Below are 20,087 nucleotides of genomic sequence, written 5' to 3' on the forward strand. Positions count from 1 at the left end.
GCCTCAGTCCCTAACTCTGACTGGACCAGACCCTCTCCAAAATGACTGCATAAGGACTCTGAATTCCTCATAAGCCTAGACCCCATCCTCACTCTAATCTGCCCTTCCCCTGAAGCCCCCACTTCTTATGGATGCTTCTGGGGGCTAGAGAAAAACATTTCAGGTCATACTGGATTTTCTTTGGAATCAAGGACAATAGATACAGAGCAAGTTGAATCCCGAAAAGCTGTCACTCCATTCTTACACAGGCACCCTTCAGCTCTGTCCCCTCTGCACTCCCGAGACCCAGCCCAGTCTGGCCCCCTCTCGTGGGAACCTGACACCCTACCCAGGCGGCTCCACCTGCGCTACCTGCAAACAAGGAGTGTCCGCGTGTCAAGCAGAGGTAGGCGCTGCCTGGAGACCACAGGGACTGTCCACTAGCGTCGCCTCATTTACCTGGGACCAGGAGAGGGCTGGAAGGCTAGCCCACCGGGTCAGCTCTAGCGTCCATTCCTAGCTGCCCTCTGCACCCAAGTCTGACTCTTCTTTCGGCCAGATTTCCCCTTGCCAAGGCTGCCCGTGGACAGACGGCGCCCTCCCACCCCTCCGCGTCGCTGAGGGATCCCGGGGACCCTGGGGTCAGTACTGGGTGTTGGTCCTCAGTTGGACGGAGAGTATGTTGTCCCCGTGACCCCTCAGTGAGGAGCTGCGGGAGCTATGGTAGCACTGGTGTCGCGGTCACTGCGGTCACTGCGGCACAGTAGGTGTCGGCGGCCCGGGCTCAGGGACCTGCGCTGCAGCAGGGGACCCCCAAACCGGAGCCTGGTCTCCAGAGCACCTCCTGGCCCTAGACCAGAAGATGTTGGAAGGCTCCGCAGGAGCTGCGCCCCGCCCCAGCCCGCCCCTTTCACCTTCCCTCCCTCGGCAACCTCCTCCCCACCAGCCAGTGCGCTCTGGGGCCCCGGGAGCGAGCGAGCACGCGCGCACACACTCGCTCACTCACACACTCACACACACTCTCACACTCCTCAGGACTGGGGACGTTGGTAAGGAGAGGATGAGAGAAGGGACGTCTCCACGAGAAGACGCGGGAGGTCTAGGGGAGGGGTGAACCCGGAGCCAGTAACTCCAGAGCTGGGGACAGGGCGGCGGGTCACCTTGCGGGACAGGCTGACCACAGCCCGGGAGGGACTGGATTCTAGGCGGGGCAAGTGGAGGAGCAGAGGACCCGGGGCCTGGCGGGGGCGGGGCGGGGGCGGGGCGGGGGCGGGGGCGGGAATCTCGGCGAGGGCAGGTGCAGGTTCGGGGAGCCCGCCCCGAGGCGACGAGAGGGACGGCGGGCTCGGAGGGGCCATGGAGCTGCTCAAGCTGAACCGGAGCCTCCAGGGACCCGGGCCTGGGCCGGGGGCTCCCCTGTGCCGCCCGGCTGGCCCGCTTCTCAACAGCAGCGGTGCAGGCAACGTCAGCTGCGAAACCCCTCGCATCCGAGGCGCCGGGACGAGAGGTGGGTGCCTCCCTAAGCCCTAGCCACAACCTCCTTCTGACTGAAGCCCATAACACTAATAGAGCCCCCCAACACAACCTCGGAATTGCCTGCTCTACCGCCCATGGCATCTCCATCATAGTACCCAGCCCACACGCGGCATTTGGCCCCCACAGCACTTACAACTCCAGCACTTTCACACCACCTGGGGAGAGTCCCTCAGGTCCTACCCCTGCCCTGCCCGTCACACCCAGAGCTGCTGGGCACCCCAAAATGCAGCACCACGCAGCACACACAGTTGTGAGGCAAGGACCTCCTCTGGCAGCCCTGCCTGATCTCTTTTCCTGTTACAGTATATCCAACTCACTGAACCTCGGTGGCTAAGGGCAGGAAGGAAGGAGGGCAAGAAGAAGCAAGGCTGGTGGAGGAGGGAGCATTCTGGGAGTCCTGAGTGGCAAGAGTTAGAGTTGTCATCTCCTCTGTCTCTCACCCAACTCCAGCTTTCCCATAAAAAGATCTCAGGTCTGAATGAGGCTGGACCCGGGGTTCTTCCTGGGAGCCACCCGGCTCCATTTTACTCATCCTCAAGTCCCTCTGCCTCTCAAGTTGGAGTTGTTCTCAAGGCTGCAGGTCACTTCTCTTGCTCAGAATTCTCCAAGTCCCTTCCAATCTTGCATTTCCTTAGGTCTCGGAGAGCTCCTGTCCCAGAGTTGGCTGCCCCTTCATCACCCCATCCCTTTGTGGCACTAGTTTCTCTCCCCAATCATCCCTTTTCAGACTGCTCTTCAAAATGACTCACTGTACCCATCAACTAACATCTTCATTGTCTTGATGAATTTCTCAAAATATGCTTTTTCCCCTTCTTGCTTCTCCCCTTTCCACTAGTGTTTACTGAACACCTGCCATGGTGGTTCCCAGGCTAAGTGCTGTTGACACAGGAGTGAACTGGACCCTGTCTGTAGTCTCATTAGTGCATAGTCAGTTGCAGAGGGGAGATAAGGTCATGGAAAAATCACAACCAGCATGGAAGCCCCAAGAGAGGGTCTCAGCTGTGGGTCAAAAGAGACAGGTCTACAAAACTTCACAGAGAATGAACCTGGGGAGCATCCTGTTGAAGTTAGAATTCAGCAAGCAGAAAAGGAGTGGAATTCTAGGAGAAAAAGCAGTGTTTCAGAAAGGAATTGCTCTACATTCAGAAAAGGAAAAGTTCTCAGCCCGTTATTATATACTGTCACCTAGAGTCTTTCATTCAGCAAATATTTACTGGACCAGAGACTGAGCTAGGCAGCAGGAATATGAGTTGAACAAAACTGATGGTTCTTACTTCATAGGGTTCAAAATTTACTAGGAAAAACAGACAAGTAAGAAGGGAATGGCAACACAAAGTGGGAGTGTCTTGAGAAGGGAAGGTAGTGCAGACACAAGAGGAGCATCGCCAACCTGGTCTTGAGATTCGGGTTAGCTTCCTGAGAAGGTGGGTTGTAAACAGAAATTTAAAAGGTGAGGGAGAGCCAGCCCAGTGAAGGGGAAAAGAAGCAAAAAGTATCTCAAGCACACTAATGGGATGTGTGAAAAGCCCAAAGTTAAGTCCATGGCAATTTTATTCAATGTGACATCGTTATTGAGTTGTTGGAACAAATACCATCACTGGTAAATAGGAACCAGGCTGGTAAATAGGAACCAGGCTTGAAATTAGCCCAGAGTACACACAGAGAGCCTGACAGGCCTGATTGGTTTCCCTGATGACAGTGAGAACTACTGAAAGATTCAGTGGTACTGCCAAGATTCCTGTGTTGTGCAGAAAGTAGATTGGAGGATGAGGTGGAGCGCAGAGGGGGTACTTTAAAACACCATTATACTGCACAGATCTGGGTGAAAGATAATGCCTGACTGAGGTACTGGCAGTGAGGATGGAAAGAGGCAGATGGATTTGAGAGTCACTTCTGAAAATGGAATCAACAAAACTTGGAGATGCTCAGAAGTGGAGAGGGTAGAAAAGGTCAAGAGATGACACCAGGTTTCTGGCTTGGACAACTGAATGGATGCTGGTGCATTGTAATATGAAATATATCAAAGGAGCAGAAACAGGTTTGGAAAAGGGCAGCATCATGCTATCTTGATTTGAACCTGAGTTTAAAATGCTGCTTACCCAGTGAGCTGTTGAATCCAGAGGTCTAGAATTTGCCTTAGAAACCTAACCTGGAAATATAGACTTGAAAAGTCATTGCCTAAAGGAGATAGTGGAAGCCATGAAAACAGATAAAAATCATGCAAAGTTTGTGCAAAATGAGAAGAAAAGAAATCCTGCAGGACCCTGAAAGACTAATACATTAAGCCATGCAGAGGAAAGAAAGTTCATGAAGGAGATTTACACAAAGCTGTTAGAAAGACAGGAGCTAGGTGCTTCTAGAAGGCAAGGCAATAGGAATTTAAGCTGGGTAGGCTAAGTGATGTCAAAGCCTCGCTGATGCAAGTCAGATAAGAAAAATTCAGTCAGAATAGCACCTTTCTGATTCAATAGAGAAGAAGTGTTTAAAACGACTTACAGATATTGAGATCTGACTACTCCACACTGAAGGCTGGGGGAAGGGAGAGAGAGAAAGAGAGAGGTAGATAGAAATGCTATGGGATTGAGGAAGGGTGTGAGCATGTACCTCTGTGTGTGTGTGTATGTCTGTGTTAGAATAATAGTAGTAGCAATAGAGATAAGAACATTTTTAGGGGCTGGGGATTTAGCTCAGTGGCATACGCGCCTGCCTTGCAAGCAGGCAGTCGTGAGTTCGATCCCTGGTACCGATAAAAACGAAAAAGACAAAAAAAAAAAAAAAAAAAAAGAACATTTTTAAAAATTTTGAGATGTGATCTCACTACACTACCCAAGCTGGTTTCTACCTGTTGGGCTTAAGTAATCCTCCCACTTAAGCCTCTGGAGTAGCTGGAACTACAGTGTTAGGACACTTTACCTGTCTCTTTACAACTGTTTTGATAGGAAAAGGTCAAGAGGTGAAGATTTATATTCTGAGAAGAAAGAGCATAGTCAACAGAGCAGGGGCCCCTGAAAAAGCAATACGTAAAATGGCTTAGACAGCAGGTACAGGGATAGGCCTCACTTGCCTGGGAGCCGCTGCTCACTACATTGGATGATACCCAGGGAGTCCAACCTTACTCTTTGAGCCACACTCACTCAGATATTACCCCTGATGATGTATATATTACCTAACCTTGCTCCAGTGTTGCCACTGGAGCAATTTGAATATTACAACTTTATTCTTACATAAGCCTGCAAACTTGAATATCACCCACGTTCACTCAGATCTTACCCACAGACAGATGTTACACAACTCACTTTAATATTGCCCACAGTCATTGAGATGCTACTCATCAAATGATACTCACTTTCATCTCACCTGCACACAATCACATATTGCCCATGCTTGTCTATACAATCTTTCTCCAGATATTACACAAAACCAAGGATATTATTTTCACACACTCATATATTACCAGCAAAGACCTAAACATTACTTGTACAAAGTTATTTTACTCAATTAGATTAACATCTAAAACTAAGCTTAATTTAACATGTTAACCTGCCTCTTCACATTCATATCCACTTAAATGCTGCCCACACATAGTTGAATATTGCTTCTGCTCTTTCAGCTATTACTATCATCACTTGATATTCCCTGATTCATTTACAGATTTCATATAATTCATATTTCCTAGAAACTTAGATAGAACTCTTTCTTATTCAAATGTTTCAACGCTTACTCAGAATTCCTAAGCTTAAATATGACCCATAATCTGATATCACTTATCCACCTGTAGAAGTGGCTTTCTCTCAGAAAAATAAGGGTTGCTTTCAGCTGTCCATATATTGTCTCAAAGACTGAAGTATTAGCCAGTGCTCAGGCTGACATCACCAGCATACCTTCCATAGTACTGCTGCTCCCTTCGTTAGTATCCACTTGATCCTTGCTTCCCCTTTGGTCAGTTAGATGCTCTCTGTGCTTACCACAGAGACATGGGTATTATTTTGATGCCCATGTTCATGGATGACCAGATTCAATGTACCAGTGAAAGGCAGGACTGGAGGCCTTAGTTCTGTGGAGTCCTTGCTTAGAAAAGCCTGCCCACCACTTTTAAGTCAGTTGGTTGTTTTTATGGGAATACAGTCAATTTGGGGCTAAGACAAAAGTCAATCAATGTATGGAGCTGCAAAAGCTAGGGCTGCATCTTTGGACTCTTCTCACACCACAATGTGGGAGGCTCTGTCCCTCACCATCTTGTCTTCAAGTTTCAATCTCCCTCATGCTGAGACTGTGGGTGTGAGGGATTCGGTCCAATTCAATTTTTGCCGCATGGCTGTAATGCAGAGGTCCAAGTATGAGTCCACTTCCCAGTGGGCAATGACACCAATGAGTGGGGTTGGCCTCCCAGCCCTCTGACTTACTCAGCAACACTACATGTCCTTCCTGTGATCTCCCGCAATGCTCAGTACATCCATCAACCTCTTCCTTATCGCAACTGAGTGGCAGTTGTCTATTACGTGTCTGAGTTTGCCTCTCCACTATAAGCTGTCAGATAGCAGAGAACTTGTCATATCTATCCCACTGTCTCCATTGCCTGGCATAGAGGGAGTCTTCTATGAATGTTTATTGAGCGAGAATGAATGTTTGGATAATTAAAGTGAAAGGGAAAAAGTAAAAATGGCTCTAGTAGAAAATGTAAGGAGCAGGCATGGGACAGAGAGAAGGGAAATTAATACAAATGAGGTACCCAGAAAGCCCTACAGAAGAGGTGGCCGTCCACCTGAGTTTTGAAAAATGAAGGGTAATAGAAATTCACCAGATATGGAAAATAATTTTGTGACGAGGGTTGAAGCATGGGGTTGGCACAGAGTATTTCAGACACAAATACTAACTTGAGCAGGGAAGGAGTCACGAGTGCTCATGATGCACTCAAGGAACTGAGTCATCCAGTAGCTTAAGTGGGTGCAGCTCAGGGAGGGGTGGGAGGAGGGACTGCAGTCTGGAGGATCTTGTGAGATGCTAAGGGGTTCCAGACAGCAAAGAGGAGCTAAGAATGGGGTGGAGGATTGTCTCTGTGTTAGAGAATACAGACATGCTATTGAAAATGTGGGTGACTGATAGTGTCACATAGTACAGAGAAGTTGAGAACAATAGGCTGAAGGAAATTTTGGATTTGGCAGTCAAAGACTAGTGATCTTGGGAAGAAGTGTTCAAACAGTAATGGAGCACAGAACCTTGGGTCCTAATGGATTAAGTGACTGGGAAGACACAAACAGAATCCTTTCAAGAAGTTTGGCTGCAAAGAGAAAAGCATTTGGAACAAACCCTGGGAAGTGACAGATTTTCTTAAGGAAGAGAACAGTTGGGTCAGTATAACTAAGCCTCAAGGGCAAGTTCAGATGGTGAAGGGCTTAAGTTCATCGCTCCCTGAGTAAGCCCTGGGTGAGTGGGACGGAGTATTCTAGGGATACAGGAATATGGCTGGGTAGCAAGTGTTGGGGAAAAGTGGGATCAACAGGGTCTGGTTGGGTGGGGCCCTGAGTCCCTAATGCCTCCTCTCCTTTTTCTGCCCAGAATTGGAGCTGGCCATCAGAGTCACCCTTTACGCAGTGATCTTTCTGATGAGCGTTGGAGGAAATGTGCTCATCATTGTGGTCCTGGGACTGAGCCGCCGCCTGAGAACTGTGACCAATGCTTTCCTGCTCTCCCTGGCAGTCAGTGACCTCCTGCTGGCTGTGGCTTGCATGCCCTTCACACTCCTGCCCAATCTTATGGGCACATTCATCTTTGGCACCGTCATCTGCAAGGCTGTTTCCTACCTCATGGGTGGGTCACACACCCCAACCCCCTTCCCCTCTCCCCTCCTAAAGGCCTTGATAAATGGAGGGGGTCTTCCCTGATGGGGAGCTGTGAAAAATCACACTGTTAAGTGTGTGGTGCAGCTTTCCAAGGTGACCCTTCTTCCCTTGCTTAGGGGTGTCTGTGAGCGTGTCCACGCTCAGCCTTGTGGCCATCGCCCTGGAGCGGTACAGCGCCATCTGCCGACCACTGCAGGCTCGAGTGTGGCAGACCCGCTCCCACGCAGCTCGCGTGATTTTAGCCACTTGGCTGCTGTCCGGATTGCTCATGGTCCCCTACCCTGTGTACACTGCTGTGCAGCCGGTAGGGCCTCGTGTGCTGCAGTGCGTGCATCGCTGGCCCAACGCACGGGTCCGCCAGACCTGGTAAGATGCCCACCAATCTTGATTCTCTTCTCTGTTGGAGGGAGGGGAGAAGATAGGGAAGGGAAAGGGCTGTAAAAAAGATTAAGATGTGTTACATACATGCACCAACTCCCCGCAATGAATGTAATCATTATGTCCTGCAAATATGTAATAACAAAAATAAATTAAAAAAAAAAAAAAGGAATTCCCTTGTGCATTTCCATCAGACGTTAATGAGTCTTTCCAGAGCAATTCTCCAGCTGCTCCAAGAACTACCACCCCAACTCCCACTGTGCACCCACCAGCCGGGAATTCCAGCTTAGGCCGAGCTCCAGGCCTCTGACCCTTCCAGGTGGCATTTCTAAGTCACTCCTGCCTCAGTTACTATGCCCCAAGCCCTAGAAATACTAGTCCTCGCTCTTCCTCCCCTGGGACAGAGCCCATGTGACCCGTCTGCCTCCTGTCTCCAGGTCAGTACTGCTGCTCCTGCTCTTGTTCTTCGTCCCCGGAGTGGTTATGGCAGTGGCCTACGGGCTCATCTCCCGCGAGCTCTACTTAGGGCTTCGCTTTGACGGTGACGCCGACAGTGAGAGCCAGAGCAGGGTCCGAGGCCCGGGAGGTCTGTCCGGTTCCGCGCCAGGTGAGCAAACCCAAAGGGGCGGGGTTTCGCGAGGAGGCGGAGCCTAGAGAATCTGGGGTAGAGGAGCAAGTGGAGGAGGCTGGAAAGCCGGTCCCTAGGGGGCGTCCGTGCGGGTTGGGCTGGTGTTAGGAGAACTCTCTCTTCTGCTCTGATGCCCACCCTCTTTGCCCAGGTCCTGCTCACCAGAATGGGCGTTGCCGGCCTGAATCTGGCCTGTCAGGCGAGGACAGCGACGGCTGCTATGTGCAACTGCCACGGTCTCGGCCGGCCCTGGAGCTGTCGGCCCTGGCGGCGTCCACCCCTGCACCAGGACCTGGCCCCCGGCCCACCCAGGCCAAGCTGCTGGCTAAGAAGCGCGTGGTGCGGATGTTGCTGGTCATCGTTGTGCTCTTTTTCCTGTGTTGGTTGCCGGTGTACAGCGCCAACACGTGGCGTGCCTTCGACGGCCCGGGTGCGCATCGGGCCCTCTCGGGAGCTCCCATCTCTTTCATCCATTTGCTGAGCTACGCCTCCGCCTGTGTCAACCCACTGGTCTACTGCTTCATGCACCGTCGCTTTCGCCAGGCCTGCCTGGACACTTGCGCCCGCTGCTGCCCTAGGCCTCCTCGAGCTCGTCCCAGGCCTCTCCCAGAGGAGGACCCTCCCACCCCCTCCATTGCTTCGCTGTCCAGGCTGAGCTACACCACCATCAGCACGCTGGGGCCCGGCTGATGGGGGTGGTGGGGGCGCTGAGGCAGCACAGGCATCCTGTAAGCACAAATACATCCAGACACACAAGAAACACAAACCACACTTGACAGAGAGACTAACACTCAACAGCATCGACTAACCCAACACTCAGGAAACGGTGGCATAGTACACACACACACACACACACCAGAGCTTTACACAGAAAGGAGGCTCCCTGAGGGCCTTCCTAGAGACAGGGCACTGATCTTGACAGGCAAACATAGCATCCTTAGCAGCATCCTTATGCACTGGGAACTCTGACAGCTGACCGGTCCTCATGCCCACATGCATTAATCACACTGATTCTCTAAGGGCAGCAGACCGTGGCACAGGACTGATTTGGGTTATTCCAGGCTGTCTTTAGTTTGACATCACAAGACACTTCTCCCCACCAGCACTGAAAATACAACAGGCCTGATACCTTCCTGACCAACAGGCTCTTTAGGACTAAAAACTCTCTCTTCGTCCCTTTCCAGTTAAGGACTGCAGCCCTGCCCCCTCATCTTCACCAGACCTCTTCAAAACACAATAAATGACTTGCTCTCATCCTTGACTTCCTTTCGGGACTTTCTGGGGGCAGATGAAAAGATGTGGGATTTTGGGAAGTCCTCCCTATCAGGTCCCTCCCATAGCTGTCCAGTGTTGGATAATCATAGGCATAGTGTTGGGAAAAGAGACTTCATCTGTAATGGATATGGAAAACTAAGATCTAGAACAGGAATGAAAGCTGCCCTAGGCCATACAATACATTACAGCAAGATAAAAATAACCATATTGACATAGACACTGAGCTAGAGATGAGGGAAAAGCCACACCCATGGTGAGGCAGACCCAAGTTTTGTGTGCCCTTTTTTAAAAAAATAAAATAAAATGAACAGATACAAAATTCTTAGGGTCCCGGCCAGGGATTTTGAAGGAGCCAATGCAAGTGAGAAGCACTGAAATTTGAGCTTCATTAATTTTACAGCCAATATGCTTCCAAAACCCATCCACTGAGGATTCTGGGGGCTAAATAGAGTAATAAAGGACAGTGAGAAAGGAGAGCAGGTCTTCTAGGGTTTTTCCCATCCATTGTTTCTATGGGGTTTGGGGGTGCAAGAGGGAGGATGAAGGAAGAAAAGGATGGAGAAGGCGTTCCAAGCTGTCAGCCTGAGACAGGGATGGTTAAAAATAGAATCCCAGCTGGTCTGAGACACTGGAGGAAAATATTGGGGCTTTTTCCTCGTATGCTTTCCTCAATTTTTCTGCCCAAAGGCTCCCCAGCACATCCAACCATTCCTTCTAAAGAAGTATGGAAAGATACCACCACGTTAGTCCTTCCAGGTGGGGACTAGGTAGTCATCAGAGGCTGCTGGGTCCAGGTCAGGGAGGGCTGGATCTAGCCTTATTTAGCCTGCATTGTGAGGCTTAGAATTGTGGCCCAGGCCTGGACTAAGACATAGCTTACAAGTGTAGTCTCAAAAACCCCAACTTCTCACCCATTAGCTCTCTAATCTACAGAGCTCTCCAATCTACAGAACACTTATGCCTGTCCGTGTATCACCCTTCTGTGCCTATCTAGTTACCAGATGGGAAATCTTAGGCTTCTGCCATCTACTTTTCTCCTCTTGAAAGCTAACAACGCTATCAGGGCCAGATTTAATATTCCTGTTCCCTGAACTGCTGCCTGGTCTTCCTAGCATAGCTGTGTGTTTGCACAGTCCAGGGCCTTGAGTCTTTTAGTTCTTTGAGTTCCTGGCCGATTTCCTCTCCTGAATAGGGAGCAGAATGATGCAGTGGGAAGATGATTGAGCCAAATGGTGGAGGGGAGAGAGGTGAAATCTAATCCTTCTTGGTGCTCTGTGACAGGCATTTTATATACGGTAGTCCATTTCATTCTCAGAACAGTTCTGCAGAACATTTCTCTTCACTAGAAGGGAATGAAGCTGAAAGTGCTTAAGAAAGTTTTATAAGGCCCTGAAGGCAGAATAGAACCAAGAACTGAGCTCAGGTATCTGACACCAAAGCTTTTTTTCCTTTCATTACACTGTGTTGTGTTCATTCAATCATCAGAGACCTGAGTTCCAGTTATGGTCTCCTTACCCTTTAAAGGTTTTGTGATTTTGTGCAAATTATCTCAGTGGGTTCGGGTCTCAGCTATAAAGTGGTAATGCTTACACTAACTTCACCTTGCTACTAGGAAAATTAAATAGTACAATGTTCATAAAGTGATTGTCACTGAATCAGTCAAATAGCATAACAAAGATTAGACTTGAGATTCCTTCAGGAGGAAGCAACAGCACTGGGAAACAAGTTCTCTGAAGACAGACAGTGCTGGCATTTGGATCTTAAAAATCTTGCAAAGCTTCATGTGTTAAAGGATTAGTTTGGTGATATTAGGAAGTCGTAGAAATGCTAAGAAGTGGGGCCTACTAGAGGGTCTTCAGGCCACTGGGATCATTCTCTAGAAGGAGATATTGGGATCCTGGCCCCTCTTTTTCTTTCTTTTCACTTTCTGGCAATCATGAGGTGAGCAGCTACTGCTCTCTACTGTGAGCCAAAGTCAACTTTTACTTTTCATAAGTTGATTATCGTGGGTATTTTGTCACAGCAGCAGTAAGCAAATAAAGACAGTCACCCATAACTAAGATGCTGTATTAGCTTTCCCTTTGTTGGAAACAATACCCACCATCCACAACTTAAAGGAGGAGAGATTTAATTTAGCTCATGCATTCAAAGGATTCAGTTCATGGTTGATAGGCTCCCAAGCAGGAGCATCATGGCAGGACAACATAACATACAGTAAAACTGCTTAGTTCATGACATGCAGGAAACAGCGCGGGAGCAGTGCCAGAGAAGAAGGGGAAAGGATTCAAACACAGACCCTGTCTTAGTTACTTTTTACTCCTCACTGAGACAAAATACCTGAAGCCCAAAATTGGGAAAGGAAAGGTTTATTTCTTACAGTTTTTGGAGGTTTCAGTCCATACTCAATTGGCTCCACCCCTATGTGGCAGGCTGGCATGGCAGGGCCGCAGCTCATGGCAGCTGCAAACAGCAAGGCCAAAACCCGCAAAAGAGTAAGACACACCTGCCATCACATTGCATCCTGGCTCCACCCCTATATGAGTGTAGCACTGACACCGTCAATCCAAGCACTAGACAATGAACCAATCACAAATGCACAATGCAATCTCATGAGGTCTGGGGGCCACAGACATAAACCATGACAGATCCTGTTATCAGTTAAGAACTGGTGGTCAGCTTAATGCCAGCTGGATTACATCAGCATGGCACTGAGCATAGATGCTACACCTGAGGAAAGTTGCCAGCATAAATAGAGAGGTGGAGAAGAAGAAAGGAGGCATTAATGCATTGTTGCTTTGAGGCATTGAGGCATTGTGGGTTCTCCGACAAGTTGCTGTCTGAGCCGTTGCTTCTCCAGGAGAATTTTGGTCCTCACATCAAGCATTGTTTCCTGGCTCTGCAGGGGAAGACCTGTGCTGTCGGAGCTCTGGGCCTCTGTGTCACTGAGGATGGCTGTGGTGCCTTTCAGGACAGCTCTGGTCTTTGTTGTGAGTGTGACTTCTCAGCTCCAGCATAGAACCCTCATCCCACCAGCACAGCTCCTTCACCCTGCTGGCATGGACTTTTTGGCTTCCACCAATGACCTTTGGGCCTTCCCGGCACAGATCTTTAAGAGACTGGTGTGAGTCCTTCTTGTGGGCTCTGGACCTCCAGCTGGACTCATGGGAGGCATTGTCATGAGCTCTGGGTTTTCATCTGGACTCAAGTGGGACATTGCTGTGGAATTTAGGTCCTTGAATAAATATTCTATGTCTTTAGTGTTGGAGACAGATTTCCTGCATTTTATTGTGTTAACTCCTGGTGACCATCATAAAACAATATCATAAACTCCATGTCCTGATTCTAGTTGTTCTCCGCACAACCCCTAACTACAACAGACCCTAAGGTTCCATCTTCAATGACCAAGCTAGACACATCCAGATGTGTGTTTCTCCAATATCCTTGGCAGATTCCAGAGCCAATCAAATTGATACTCCACCCTAACCTCCTGGAAAATCTAACACATATTGCAGATTCTAACCATGGTCCTTTTCCTTCTTCCTGCTCTCTGATCCGCAATCACTGCTTGCCAAATAGGATGCACTTAGCCAGATCTTAGTTCAGCACTAACAGCATGAACAATGAATAGCACCTCCCCCTGGATAGTGTCCAGTCTTTTAAAAGTAGAATTCTAGCTGAGCCATGTAGGCACATCTTGAGGGCAGGAAACAGTTAACCATTTAGATTAATCATATTGCCAGTAGCCTTTGTCTTAATCAAACAGTCTTAAGCGTCAGAATCCTACGTAGGCACATAAATAGTGGTAGATAACCTTCTGAGGGCTCCTGAGGAATGTACATTTAAATGATAAGGCTGGTTTGCATGATAAGGCTACCCAGTGTCCCACAGTGAAACAAGCAGACTTTGAGCAACACAGCAAAGGTAGAAACCCAAAACATTCTCTACTGAGATATAAACTCCCAACTGCATTTCTAGAAGCAAAGTTACAACACTGATGTGTGAGCAAGGAGGAGGAAGTATAAAGTCCTGGTGTAGGCAGGCGTGGACACTTCAGGTATAGCTCAGCTTGCAAGTAGGGGTGGGGGTGCTTCCTTTCTTGCTTCGCCCCAGAGATGATGCCACAATCCTTCCACATTAAGCAGAATTTGCTCTTCCTGGCATAACAGGGTACCACTTCAGTACATTTGAATGTCAGCCCCTAGCCTGCCTTCAGTGTAGACCTGCAGTTCAGCCGACAAAATGCAGGAGCAACAGCAGTGGGATGGTTGAGGCAGGGAAAGTCTGACTTCCAGCATGGAATTTTTACTCACTGAAGCCAGGGATGCAGAGATCCCTCCTACATGTCAAGAAGTAATTGAATCCACCCACTTGGGGTGGTGATGCAAACCAAACCAGCACCAGAAAGCAAATGTGAGGATCTGGCCAGAGGAGACCAGTATGCAGCTACAATGTAGGCAGCTAACACCAGTGCCCTGGGGTGATACATGGACCTGGTCAGCCGAAGGTTCTGGTGCTTTGTCTGCTCCAGTGTCATTTACTAACTCTGAAGAACTAGCTCTGACTGGTTACTTTCCCTTTCTGAGCCTCACCTCTGTTTCTTCCCTGTGGTTATTTTGTGGCTTGTTATGTGATTGTGAAGGTTACATGAGATGGAGTAGCTCTGTCCATTGAAAATCCACAAGCCTAGTAAGGTTCCTAGACGTTCTAACAGTGAGGTAATTCTAGTACCCACTCCCTTATGTAATTCACCGTGAAAATGATGCTGAATCATTATATCCATGTAACTTTCTGCCTTCTCTGTATTTCAGCCTCATTTTATTAGGAACATCAAACATTAACTTACCCATTTCAAGGTTTTTTTTTTCATTTGCTTGTTTTGGGTTTTTTTGTTTGGTTGGTTGAGTGTGTGTGTGTGTGTGTGTGTATTTGAGATGAGATCTCACTATGAAGTTTGGGCTGGCCTTGAGCTTACTTGGTAGCCCAGGCTGGCCTTGGACTTGCAACCATCTTCCTACCTCAGCCCTCCTGAGACCTGGGATTATGGGCATGCCCCACTACACCAGCTCCTCCATTTTAAATTTATTAGTCATATGTGTAGAAAAAAAATCAACTTTCCAGGTGGCGGTATACCCCTATAATCCTAGCATTCTGGGGAGCTGCTTCGCAGCATGTATACTAAAATCCCAGCATTATGGAAGGCTAAAACCGGAGTATCATAAATTTAAACCCAGACCAGGCAAATTAGCAATTTAATGAGACCTGGCTTCAAAATAAATAAATACAGTCGACTTGTTTTACAACTTGAAAACAAATAGCAGGCCCAGACCCCCACCTTGCCCCATCCCTAGAATTACTTCTAAACCTTTTATCAACTTCTTTGCAGTATTTATGTTCATATATTTGAATAACATAGTAATAATGCTGCTTGTTTGTTCTATTTGGCAGCACTATCTGTTGACCACTCCCCATGGAAGAAAAGACTTAACACTCATTTCTACCATGGCAACACTCCAGGCACACACATCTCCGTCCCCCGTTCCTCCCGGTATAATTATTCTGTAATTTTGTTATAGTGATAACCAGGCTCCAAGATTCCCTGCAATGACTCTCTTACCTCTTTGTGTCTTTGTGTGTCCCATCCCACTTTAAGTAGGGCTGACCTATATAGCTGACAAAAATCCCCCAAATATCTGAGAAAGACAGGATTCAACTCTATATTTGTGCAGTGTGGTTCACTCAACTCTCTTTAACCCTGGCATTGTTGTGTCCTGTGTTTAACATTTTGATATTTTTGTTGATCTTGGGTTTTTAAAATTAACTCTGATTTTTTAAAAATATTTATTAGCCCTGGGAGTGTAGCTTAGTGGTAGAGTACTTGCTTAGTGAGCAAAAGCCTTAGACTTGACCCCAGCACCACAAAAATATACATTTGTATATATATATATATATATATTTGTTAAAATATTATTTACCTCGATTATGAGTTTTGAATGTCCAATACATTGTGTACTCAAAACAAGCATCTCCCTCTGTTTATCTTCATTCTGGCCCTAACAAATTCCAGCAGCTTCTGAAGTAAGTGTGCATAAAAGGTAAGCTTTTAATGCCTTGCAAATCTGAATTCCTCACAGAGGATTCATGGTTTGACTGGTCATGAATTCTAGACTGTGACTTTCCCCTGGTATCTGGAAAGTGTTGTTTCAATGAAGACCAGACTTATCAGACTTCTGATTATTTCTTCAGTTACTTATCATAATGCCTTATTGTCAATTCTAAATAAAAGCTTGGGTTCTGACAGTCAGGTAGCCACTAGGAAACCACTAGGGAGTGGAGCTGACTGCTTAGGCACTGAACATGTATGTGCACTTAGGCTTGGGGTTGGTTATGGGGTCCCTGCCCTCACACCTGAAAGACCCATTGTTTTATCTTCTTTAAACAGTTCTCCAGTCTTCTGTATGTGGAGAGGGGGAGTAGAAAATAAAGGAGGAGACTGAGAATCTACTTTCCTCCCAACAACTTTCAACCAATTTTCTTTTCCTTCCCCATCAAAGTTTTACTTCTAGAGTTACCTTGACCCACCAATTTCTAAGCCTCTTAAGGAGTCTTTCAAGTGGTTTTTTTTTCTGTACTGTTAGGATTCTGCTTATTTGAGTCTATTAAGTCAGAAAATACTTCCCCATCTTAGTTTCCTAAATTTCATCATCCCCTCTTTATCTTACTATCTCTGAGGATTTATTCCTTTAAAAAGAGAATCCCTTTAGACCCAGCTAGCTTGATCCTTAGTATAACACCAGAGAGGGAACAGAACCGGGAGACGGGCGCTGTCTTTGTTACTTTCTCATTGCTGAGACAAAATGCCCAACACTCACAAGGTAAAGGAGGAAAGGTTTATTTTAGCTCACAGTCTGTAGAGGTTTCAGTCCAAAGTTATCTGGCTCCAAGGCAGAGTGTCATGGCAAAATGGAAAGGCAGAAGAAAAACAGTCCAGGGTATGGCAGGCAGGAGGCAGGCAAGCTGCAGTGAGCACTGTTTCCCTTTTTCTTCCAATCAGGCTACAAGCATATTGGTTGACGCAGTGTACACTCGGGATGGGCATTCCCATTATCCATACCCAGAACCATGCTAAACCAGTCAGTAGACTGATTTAGTTAGGACATATCCTTACTCCATATTTATACACCCTAGATCCAGCCACTCCATAAAGTCCGACCTGAGAGCACATAAAGTATTGGGGGACACTTTAAAGATAAACCATAACAAAGCACAGTACACATTTTGGCCTAGGGTAGATAAAATAAAGCTTGTTCTCCAACTTCTTTTCACTCTCACTCATATTGCAAATAAATGCATTGGCAAGAAAAAAATCTTTTCTATAGTTTTAGTGGGAATGAAAGCAAAACATTATGCTTGTGATCAAAGTATCGTCTTTACTGGCAAATGCTATAGGCTTCTGCTTAGTTTTTCTCCTGAATTATAGAGTGCTGTATAGACTGCTTTGAGGGTTAAATTTAGACCTTTACAGAAATAAATATTAAGGGTATTTGTGGGGGTATAACTTCACTAACAGCAAATCAGTGCATTCTACAAATAATCCTATGTAATCATTCCAATTATAATGCAATCATTATAAAAATAATAAGGACCATTTGGGGTGAGGAGTAACCTTTTAGAGATGGACACTGGCCCTGCCTTATCAGCTTCCTTTCCAGAAAGTCATCTCAAGGTTTAGGCCTGAAGGTGAGGCCAGCCCAAGCTACTTCAGAACTCGATACAAAGAGGCCAAGTTTCCAAGGGAGGCAATTCAGTGTAGCAATGAAACTTTAGGTTCCTATGGATACTGAGCTACAGGTCATCATCAGTAGTGAACACTGGGGAAAGGCCAGGTCCTCAATCAGGTGCCAGAATGCTTCCATCCCTGGGAAGTCCTGAGAGATTCCAAGGCCTCATAGAACCTAAACAAAGCACACAGGATAAAGCCAGTAAGTCCCAAAGGAGGGGAAAAAACTGACAAAATTATATTTCAGAAAATGGGAACGGGACCTGAGAGGTGGGACAGTGGGAGAAAGGAAGTTCAAAGACCGCTGGGTGAGGAGAAGGGTGGAAGACAATGAGAATGGAATTAAAAGAGGAGTAATGAGAGGAGGGGAGTAGGATGATAGGGAGTAGTTTAAAAGAGAGGGAACAATATTGGGGGCAGGTATATGGGCAAGCAGGAGAAAGGGGAAGATAAAAGAGAGAAATGGACATTATACTGGGGAGAAGAGAGAACTTAAAAGGAGAGCCAGGGTGTTCATTGGCTCCAGCAGAAGGGCCCTGTGCTGCCCTGGAGTCCAGAAGGGGATGCTTGGGGAAGTCTTGATTCTAATGCTTTGTTACCTGGCCAGCTGGGCTTTCCTCAGCAGGACACTGCTGTACCTGTTGGGTTGCCTGTGGTCTGACCATATCTAACCCTTTCACATTACTTTCCTTTTTCTAGTCTGGTCCCTCAACAAATGTGATGAGACGGTCACATCTCCCTACTTTACAGGAGAATTTAACACTTATGTAAAATGATTTGCCCAGAGTCATAGATGAAGTATGTGAGAGGAAACAATAGGTCATTTGGTAATGGCCAGTCTGGAATAAAAATAATTATGAGGATGCCTAAATAACAAGAGATAACATATATATATTAGGTGCTCCTGTTCTACGCTTACTCTCTCCCAAAGTTGAAGTTTTGATTTGTCCCATGGAAGGTTAATGTCCAAGCTGGGTATGTATCCCGAGCTTTCTTCATGTACATCTTGAATATTTCTATATCCAAAACATCCTTCCTTACTTTGTTTCATTATAAAATAACTGGGACCTCAGAAACATTCTATTGCAATAACACATCCTCAGTCACTGGGGAGTAGGCAGAAATGAAAGAAACAAGTATCTTGGAGGGTGCCTGCTAATTCCCTGACTTACAATGTACTCACCAATATTTTTAAACTTTCCTCATGATAAGAATTGCCTGGGTCATTTGTTAGTAATACACTTTTTAGTTTTTTTCCCCTGGACAATCTAACTTTCTAAGTTTAGGAGGAAACCCAGGAATCTGACTTTGCTAACAAACACTCAAGTGACTTGTACTTCATGGTTGGAAAATGAGGGTTATAAAATAGTCTAAGCCACTGACAAATACGAGTGAACTAATGCTTCCTATGCAGGAAAGGAGAGGAGAAACTTCAGGCAGGCACTTGATCTGTGAAGGTGGATGCATCATGGTCCATGCCTGTGAAGCATCACTCACTTCTGGAAAATGTAGGTTACAGGAAATATTTTAAGGCAAGCTGACTATGTTTGGCATTGAATGAACAATAATAGGCAAAATCAAGATTTGATTTTGGTGGTTTGAGAACTTTATGAAGGAAGTAACCTCTAATATAGACTACTTTCTAAAGTTCTAGACATTAAATATATTTCAAGTGACTATTAAAAGAATATGAAATTTCAGGAAAGAAACATAGTTCAGTGCAAATGAAGAATGGCTAGAAATGCCAATCTGGTTTGAATAAAAGCAAGAAAATTGAGCTATTGCTTCTATTCCTGCAGAAAAAAGTGTAAGGCTAAGAGTCTGGGAACTAGAAAGAGCTGTCAGAAATGAGTGGTTGACTCAAAACCCAGTGCAGATGTCAGGGCAAACTAGGGAAGAGAATGGTTGAAAAGAGTGGGAACCTGAAGAATCTACTATGAGAGGAAGAACCCCCAAGACAGAGAAAACCCAGGATTAGTAACAGTTAATCCCACGCTTTTAAGGGTCATTTTCTGACCACGACTGACAGAAAAACCTGATATTTTAGCTCTACAATGCCAAAACCTCACTACAACCATGCCAAACTGGGATTGGTGGCACATGCCTATAATCCCAGCTCTCAGGAGGTTGAGGCATGAGGATTGCCTTGAGTTTGAGGCCAGTCTGGGCTACAAAGTGAGTTCAAGACCAGCCAGAACTGCATAGCAAACTCCTGTCTCAAAGAGACCGAAAGAAAAAAGAGAAAGAGAGAGAAAAAACACTCCAAACTTGGGTAGAAACTTGTTCTCTCCAGAGACTTTTAATACTTTCCTGCGTGGTCTGACCCCACCTACAGATTAGCATCTTTCATAAATCCTGTTTGTTCCTACCTCAGCAAAACAATTTTTTACCAGCAATTTCCTCCTCTACCCAAAATATTTTCCCCTCCTTTTCATTTGACCAACTTACAATTTGTCAGGTCTCTCTTAGGTTCTTTTACCCAAAAATCCCTTTCACATTGCCTTAGTCTAAACTGTCCTCTGTTCGTTACCTGTTCTGTACCCTTGTAGTTTTCCTTCTCAGCACACACGCATATTTAAGATTACAGGCTTCTTTGTGTTTGTGCTTTCTCCCTTCACTCCTGACCCCGTGTGGCTCACCAGGCGTAATCAGTGCCTAGCTCAGGGTACACTCA

General features: G+C 46.5%; 1 protein-coding gene across 1 annotated transcript; it reads left to right on the forward strand.

Annotated features, from left to right (window-relative positions):
• The first annotated feature begins 1,243 nt into the window (after positions 1 to 1,243).
• Cckbr (cholecystokinin B receptor) lies at positions 1,244 to 9,615 on the forward strand. The gene is made up of 5 exons (XM_063256622.1): positions 1,244 to 1,486; positions 7,072 to 7,323; positions 7,472 to 7,721; positions 8,171 to 8,340; positions 8,513 to 9,615. The coding sequence occupies exons 1-5, from the start codon at positions 1,336 to 1,338 to the stop codon at positions 9,049 to 9,051; spliced, it is 1,362 nt and encodes a 453-aa protein (XP_063112692.1). The 5' UTR covers positions 1,244 to 1,335; the 3' UTR covers positions 9,052 to 9,615.
• Positions 9,616 to 20,087: the final 10,472 nt, after the last annotated feature.

Source organism: Cavia porcellus, unplaced genomic scaffold, assembly GCF_034190915.1.
Source record: "Cavia porcellus strain 051 isolate PalLab524CR breed Dunkin Hartley unplaced genomic scaffold, mCavPor4.1 scaffold_9, whole genome shotgun sequence".
NCBI lineage: Eukaryota > Metazoa > Chordata > Mammalia > Rodentia > Caviidae > Cavia > Cavia porcellus.

What these genes read in the sequence shown, in the direction of transcription:
- Cckbr (XM_063256622.1), top strand. Translation starts at nt 1,336, where the DNA reads ATGGAGCTGCTCAAGCTGAACCGGAGCCTCCAGGGACCCGGGCCTGGG. An exon ending in GGCTGTTTCCTACCTCATGG is followed by an intron (nt 7,324 to 7,471) that starts GTGGGTCACACA and finishes TCCCTTGCTTAG; the next exon opens with GGGTGTCTGTGAGCGTGTCC. An exon ending in TCTGTCCGGTTCCGCGCCAG is followed by an intron (nt 8,341 to 8,512) that starts GTGAGCAAACCC and finishes CTCTTTGCCCAG; the next exon opens with GTCCTGCTCACCAGAATGGG.